An 8,534-nucleotide genomic window follows, 5' to 3' on the forward strand; every position below is an offset into this window, starting at 1 on the left:
CTTCTTTTCTTCTTTCTCTCTCTCCCCTCTCTCTGTATTATGGGCCTAAAAAAAGTCAGACCGCTACCTATAGATGTGCCATACTTTGTTCTGAGTTGACTCCCATAACAGAAGAACTGTAAGAATTCCTAGGTCTGTACAGAGCATGAAAGCGTATTGCAGTTCGTTACCGCTGCTTTGAATCTGCTGCATTAAGTGGCTCCTTATTTCCAAAAGGAAAGAGAATGGGGTGTGTATGTGTGTGTGTTTGTGTTTGTGTGAAGGGAGGCTAAGGGAGGCTATATACATACATACAGACATACATACATCCTCGCTTTGCCTCACTTCAGAGGCTCTCTCCATAGACTTCAACTGCTGAAAGAGGAACATGCATTGAAGCATTTTCAAATTTTGGAAATTGGCGATTGAGCCTTCAAGGTTACACAAACTGCCTTGAAAACAATAATCACTGCCAAACTCCCACTACTTACTGCAATGGACTGGAAAATGATTTATCATGGTAAAAATAGGCAACTATAAAATGTAGGACTTTGCTTAGTTATCAGTTTAATGATCCCCAACAGATCAAACTGATTGCAAAGATTACAATTTCAATAGGCAACCTCTAGTTCCAAATGTATATGCAATGAAATAGTTCTTTCCACAATAATTTAGTACAGTAGAAGCCTTCAGACTGTATGATGCTTCAGATAACTGTATAAAGGAAGTAACTAGGATGAAGGAAAATGGTTAAATGTAATACTTGCCATCATTGCTATTGTTGTTGAACTATCTTGTATTTTTTCTCTTCCTGAAGTTTAGAATTATGTCAGCTTTGGCATTTGGGAAAGATCAAATCCTATTCATTTCTAGCATCACAATAGCCACTGAAAACTGGTTTCATCCTGATATAAGCGTGCATTGCGAATCAAGCCTGTGATGGTTGGAAACGTGCATTGCATGAAGTCATGATGCCACTGGGAGGGTGACCGTTGGGGCATCCTTATAATTACTCTAAAATTTGCAAATATTCCTCCAAGAAATGAGACTTTAGAGTAATTATTTCTGATCCATGTTAACATTGGAGTTAGTATATCTTTAGGTTCTATATCAGCTTAATTATGTTTAGACCAGGCATATTGACATCAACAGGAACAATTCTATTGATGGTAAATGATATCTATCTATCTATCTATCTATCTATCTATCTATCTATCTATCTATCTATCTCTGGGTATAAATCCAACACTTTCTATTTTTGTGTGCAGTGACAGTTGGTACTTTTCAATCTCCTGAGTAGAAGAGAATTCCAGGAGCAGAGCTCCTACTTTCAGAGAGTCCCTGCAATGAGACACTTGATAAAAATCAGCTCTTTGTAAAGTCTGTTTATTTCCAGATGTACTACGATAGGAAATGAAGTATTCCAAAGTGACAGGGAAAGTTAGAGTGATTTACAGAACAAGGAGCCCCTTACTTTAGTGTTAAAGACAATTTATAACATTTTATTGTCTCTAATTTTTTTCCCTACAGAGAAAACCAAACATTTACAGCCACATTTTGCATATTAATTTTCCATTATGAAAACTTCCACAAGGACTACTGCATGAAGCTATGTACTGTAGTCATAAGCCATAGGTTCTCTGCCCTATCTTTTACGTTCACATAAAGAGACATGGGAAAAAAAAATACATGCACAATATCGGAATCATATACTACGATATATAATTACAGGGCACAAAACGGACCATTATTGTTCTTCTTCTTGTTCTTGCTCTGTTCCTTTTTTTTTTTTTTTCCTTTTCTTTTTCTCCAGAACAAAATGCAGGTCAGTACTGATGTCTACAGAACTGCCTGACTCTAGTTATAAGTTCTGTCAATCCTTCCTTAAAATCCTTGTTTCTCAGTGAATATATGACTGGATTCAGAACAGGAGTTACAACTGTATAAAGGAGAGAAATTAGCTTATCTTGGTCAAGAGAGTACTCTGAGGAGGGTCTTATATAAGTGTAAATGGATGAGGAGTAGAAAATACTGACCACAATAAAATGTGAGGAACAGGTGGAGAATGCTTTCTTCTTCCCTTCAGTGGAACGGATTCTGCAGATAGCTCTTATGATTAAAAAATATGATGTTAGAGTCAACCCACAAGAAACAATCCCAAATATCACATCTGAGACAAATGACATAGCTTCATTTAGACTTGTATTTGAGCATGAGAGGTGCAGTAATGGGGGAAGATCACAGAAGAAATGATTGACAATATTGGAGTTACAGAAAGAGAGCTGCATCACAAGACAAGCATGGCCTGCAGAATCGACCATTCCAACAATCCAAATAACACTTGCTGTGCCAGAGCACACCTGCTTCCTCATGATCATGGGGTACCGGAAAGGGTGACAGATAGCAGCATAGCGATCAAAAGCCATAAAGGAGAGAAAAAGAAGTTCTGTGCCCAAAGTCCATATAAACAGAAAGACCTGTGCAATGCAACCATAAAATGAGATGGTCTTTCTTTCAGTCCAAAGAATCTGGAGCAATTTAGGTGTGGTAACTGATATAGAGAGTACATTCACTAAGGACAAATTGACAATGAAGAAGTACATGGGTGTGTGGAGTTTCCTAAAGGTGCATATGGTAAGGATGAGGAGCAAATTTGCACTTAAGGCTGTAGCATAGATGAATATGAATACCCAGAATATAAATGTCTCTATTTCAGCGGTTGTAGACAGTCCAACCAGGATGAACTCTGTTGTGGCTGTCTTGTTCTCTGTGAAAATCCTGTCGATGCTGGTATCCTAGAAAGACGCATATTTTTACTATGATGATCAAAATAGTTGCCCAATGCAATAATTCCTGAACATTTGTCCGCCTTCTTGTAGTGAGTAAGAAAGACATCCTTGACAGAAATACGCAACAAACTTCATGTAGACAAAAGGGGCCAAGAGCTTTTTTTTTAAAGACATGAGAAACCAGATAACATCTGGAAGTACCTCAGGCAAACACCTGCCTGATTCATCAGAGTTAAAAAGTGGGGTGGGAGGTGGGGGGAAGTGATGCAGCGCAGTCAGAATGGCAAGAAGAAGTAGTTCTAGTGTTCCTGCAAAGTAGATTGCCTGATCTTGTCAAGCTAGTGTGGCTGACCCTCCCTCCCTCCCTCCCTCCCTCCCTTCCGTCCTTCCTTCCTTCCTCCTGAAAACCTATTTCTACTGATTTTAAGTGCTTATTTTTAAAAAAGCAATAGAAATAGTAGTAAAATATGAAATATCTCTCATTCTCTTTTCAACACACACGAAACCATCTTTTTCTGATCATTATCAGATCCAACCTTCCTTGAAGAAATACTAACCCATAGTAAAATGAACTCAAATTCAAACTCTTGGAGGATCTATAATCTGAGGGATTATTTTCGATTGTTCAGGTCACACAATGTATATATGACATGATTCAGCTATAGAATAGAACTATTACCTAGGCTCAAGGGACTGAAATGTTCTTAGGGCCAAAAGAAAGACAAAGACAAAACAAAGTAGGTGAGGGATATGCCTCCATAATTTGCTGGAGTATAAGAAAAGGGAGAAGGTACAGCACAATCAGGATTCTCAGAATATGTTATTATAACCAATATTAACAGTAGTATCAGCCTTCCTCTGAAGTTGATTTCCTGGTGTGGTGTACCTAATTGGACTGACATCTTCTGCATTCTCCGTCCCTCCCTGCCCTCTCCTTACACCAGTTTGTATCCAATATTTATTTTAGTAATTCTACAGTGAATGAGATATGTGTTCTAATGCAATTGTCTCTGTTAGACCACTGAAAAAACTACCTGCATCTTAATATGGTAAAGTCACCTACCTCCACCCTGACCCCTGCCCAGTTTCTGTTGTACAGATAAGAAAAGATGGAGGGATGTAGTTTTAGAGGACAGTATTCTTTTATAAAAAAAAATATGTTTTACCGTGAAGTGATTTTCTAAATGTGAATGAAGGAACTATGATCTTTTCCACATTCAAGCATATTTCTACCATGGAGAGAGAGAGAGAGAGAGAGGGAGGGAGGGAGGGAGGGACCGAGGGAGGTGGAGAGAGAGAGATTATGTTTATTATGTTCTGTTTGAAAGTGCAAAATTAGTGATTATGTTACCATTCTAGTGAAGAAGACCAAGGAGGAGAAGGAGTGGGGAGGGGAGGTAGTTTGAATGTGAATAGTGAATTGTGGGTTAATACTGTCCCCAAATGATTTTTTTTTCTGACTTCCAGCTTGCGCAGGCCAAGTAACAAGAAACAGTAGAAACTTTGTTAGATGTTTCAATGATAACAAAAATATTTTCTTTATTTCAAGTCCCTAAAAGAGAGAACCAAGGATCTTTCTTTGACTGAGTGTGTTCCCCAATGAAGAAAGTTCCTTTGTCTGGAAAACTCCTTTTGAGTAAATTTAGGGATATATCAAATAATGATAGGACTTCCTCTTTTTTCTTCTCTCTCTCTCTCTCTCTCACACACACACACACACACACACTTTCTCTATTTCTCTCTCTATGTTTGTGTGTCCCCCCCCTTCTCTATTGTTTGCCCATAAAAGGTCAAATCCTCTACCCACATATGAGGGCCCCCCCCCAAAAAACTGGAATTTGTTTATAAAAAATTGTATATTTTTTTTTACATGTTCAAACTTCAGTCTGAACATATAAAAAATACTTGTATTATATCTCTATACACAAATAAACTTAATATTTGTCTTAGTATATCTTTAGTTCTAGATCAGCTTATACCAGACACACTGATATCAACAGGCACAGTTTTATTGATGGTAAATGATATCTATCTATCTATCTATCTATCTATCTATCTATCTATCTATCTATCTATCTATCTATCATCTGTCTTGTTCTTAGTAACACTGGCATCCTCCATACACTTCTGGATATATGCAGTTACAGATGAAGTGTATTCCTCCACATTCATATGTTTGTTATTCATTGCAGCTTCCCTAAACATATCCCAGTCTGTACACTCAAAACAGACGTGTAATGCTTCCATTGCTCTCTCAGGCCAAATTCTCACCTGCTTCACGAGTGTTTTTCTCTACTTAGCAAAGGCCTACAAGCTGGAATTAGCATTACAGTAAGAATTAGCAGTACAGTGATATTTGCATTAGTATATCTTTAGGCTCTATATCAGTTTAGTTATGTGTAGACCAGACATATTGGCATCAACAAGCACAGTTCTATTGATGGCAAATTCTCTTTCTCTCTCTCTCTGTATAAATCCAACACTTTCCAACTTTGTGTGCAGTGAGAGTTGGTACTTTTCAGTCTCCTGAGTAGCAGAGAATTCCAGGAGCAGAGCTCCTAAACTCAGAGAGTCCCTAGAATGAGACACTTGATAACAATCCGCTGTTTGTAAAGTCTGCTTATTTCCAGATGTATTGGGAGAGAAATGAAGTATTCCAAAGTGACAGGGAAGATTAGATTTTATAAGAAGTATTCTTCAAATAGGCTAGTACTAGTTGCAAGTCTACAAGCAAATTAAATATTTCTGTCCACAAATATTCATTAGAGTCTTTCAACTATTTGATACTTCAGGTAGGTAAATGAAAGACGTAGCTAGGATGAGGGAAAATAATTCCATGGACTACTTGCCTTCATTCCTAGTGCTGCTGAATTTTCTTATATTTCCCTCTTGAAGTTTAGAATTATTTTCAGCTTCTGACAAGGATCTGATCCTATTCATTTCTGCCGGAAAAAGTGATCACACACAACTGCTTTGGTCCTGTTTTAAACATGCTTTGTGAACCAAGTCAGGGACTAATGGGAACTACCTTTGCATAAAGTGATGATCCCGTTGGGACAGAGATTTCTGGGGCATCAACCTAATTGCTCCAATCGTAATTATTCTTAATCTATTTTATTGGTTGCTTTATGTATTTATGTGAGGTTCAGTACCAATGTACTGGTAATCAAAGTATACTTATAGAAATCACTACAACAGAAATCCTATTGATATGAAGAAATGTACTCTTCATATGACTACTTATGAATCCAGCCCTTTGTAATTTTGCTTGGAATGACTGTTTCAAACTTTCCCATTTCTTGAGTAGAAGACAATTCCAGGAGCAGTGCTATTCAGCTGACTGAGATCAGGCAGCAGTTGAGAATAACCAGCTGTTTGTAAAATATGTTTTTTTAACAAATGTACTCCCAGTAGAAATGAATTATTCTTGAGGAACAAGAAAAATTAGATTGATAGACAGGAATAACGGATCTCCTTCATTTAGTCCCCAGACTAATGAATGATATTTTACTTCATTTGTTTTTCTTTCAACAAGATTCAAACATTAATTTTAGCCCATCATTTTGTGTATCAATTTCCCATTCTGGAAACTTCCATACAGACTCCTACATTTAACCATGTCCTAGATTAAAGACATTAAGATAGGTGGAATTAAGAAGAGAGGTAGATGGGGGAGCAGAGAGCAAGACAGCAAAGTGAAGAATGGTTTATGATCTGTCAGCGTTAACTAACACCAAATGCAAAGGTGTTATGGAAAAGCAGGTATCATTCACAAAACTTTGCCGTCTTCATTCTATCACAGTCCTGGGAAATTGTCCATAGCTCTGTTAGAAGTGATGCTGTGGAAGACATTTTCAGTGCCTGGAAGCTGTGCAGGCCTGGATGGGGAGGAACACATTCAAGTTTAATCCTGATAAGACTGAGTAGCAGCAGATATGTGGGCCACCTGACTCTGGGTAGCTTCAATTTCTGCCTTGGATGGGCTTGCCCTTCCCCATTGCAGACTGTTGCACAACTTGGGGTCATCTTGGACTTACAGTTACTGCTCAAAGAGCAGATGGCAGCTGTATCCAAGAGGACCACAAGTACGTCTTGTGCCCTTTTCTGCACCAGGATGCCCTTCAGACAGTCACTGATGCCCTAGTCACCTGATGAATTGATTACTGTAATGCACATTATATGGGTCTGCCTTGAAGACTACTCATATGCTACAGCTGATTGACTTCTGGTGTGAGTCATGGCTGACTGAATATGTCTCTGTGAATGAGTGGAGATGATGACCGCTGCGTAGAATGAAAGACCAGTGAGTTGACCAGTTCTTTGCATTTCTCCAGAGAAGAGAACCCATGAGTGCTCTGAATGCCACCTCCTTGTAAGGAAACTGTAGAACAGTGGTCTCCTGTGGGTTTGAGCACTGAGAGTCAAAGAAGATTACATCTTTGTGCTTAGCAGTGGTGGAGCCCTTCATGGATACAAAGCCAGTCAAACTCACTTTCTAATAACTTTTGGAAATGTTCAATTTAACCACTTTATGGATATTAGAGACTTTCAAAATAGCAAGCTTAATCTGACACCTAGTGAGTTTTACCTTCTTAGGATTTAAGTAATTTTAAGTAGAATCTCAAAGATTTAAATTAATATTCAATTGGCAAAAAGCACTGGAAAAAAAGGATTTTGATTTAAGAAAATTTTAAATGGATTGGGAGACCAGAGAGATTTGGAATATTGGTTATTTTTGTTGTAAGTTTTGAAAAACAAGCATATAATTAAATAATGTATTTGCAGGAAATGACTGAAACGGAACTAAATTCATGCTAGGAACTGAGGCTTGATGAAGGTTGCAAATGGACAAACAGAGGGAAGCAAAGGACCAGGCAGAAAAAGGTTAAAATGATTAACCTTTATATAACTTTACAATTTTTATATGTATGTATTTAGGTAGGTAGGTAGGTAGGTAGGTAGGTAGGTAGGTAGGTAGGTAGGTAGGTGTGTGTATATACATATACATATACATGTGTGTGTGTGTGTCTGTGTGTGTATAAAATGTAATATAACTTTATAATCTTGAGAAACCTAAAAAGTTTTTCACATGGCCTGAAAGATTAATAATTAATATATACTCAGTTCCTTTTTGCATGTCTCCCATCCCATCCTGATGCCTACCCAAGTGCAGGATTTTACATTTGTCCAGCAATTTCACCGTTATTCTCACCTCCAATTGCTTTTTATTTTGGGAATACATAAAGTCGAATTCCATATTCAAATATGGTGCATTCAGTTTCCAGAAATAGATTAAGGACACAGCAAGCCTTATCCAGAGAAGGTGGGGATTTGCCACAGTTTGTGCACTTGCAAATTGCCAGAAGAATAACAAATGATTTTGGGAAAGAAGGAGGGATTTTAAGAAAGATGACCAAATTTGAAATACTGATACAGAATCAAGATCACCTCTATGGTCACACATATAAACTGTTATCAAAATACAATACAAAGAAGTCAATGGGCTTACAATAAAGTGGATGCAAAATTTTAAATGAACAGCCCAAAAGAAAAAGAAATAAATAAGCATCCACAAATCTTTTTTTATAAGTTATAGGTGTATCTTATACCTTAAATTCACATAGAGACAAGGCTAAAAAACGTTCTAAGGCTAATACAAGGACAGGATAGAAATCATATATTACAATGTATAATTACAGAATACAAAATATATAGGATATTCGTTCTGTACATTTTTGTCAACTTTTTTTTTTTCACAATAAGGCT

General features: G+C 37.4%; 1 protein-coding gene across 1 annotated transcript; it reads right to left on the bottom strand.

Annotated features, from left to right (window-relative positions):
* Positions 1–1,805: 1,805 nt before the first annotated feature.
* On the bottom strand, positions 1,806–3,808 carry LOC148215593 (olfactory receptor 13G1-like). Its single transcript, XM_088143014.1, has 2 exons — positions 3,803–3,808; positions 1,806–2,774 (listed from the first exon to the last, which is right to left on the bottom strand). Exons 1-2 carry the CDS (start codon positions 3,806–3,808, stop codon positions 1,806–1,808), a joined length of 975 nt encoding a protein of 324 aa, XP_087999140.1.
* Positions 3,809–8,534: the final 4,726 nt, after the last annotated feature.

The sequence above is a fragment of the Python bivittatus genome, unplaced genomic scaffold (assembly GCF_059951505.1).
Source record: "Python bivittatus isolate LINGU-HERP-01145 unplaced genomic scaffold, Pbiv_v1 ctg000470_np1212, whole genome shotgun sequence".
NCBI lineage: Eukaryota > Metazoa > Chordata > Lepidosauria > Squamata > Pythonidae > Python > Python bivittatus.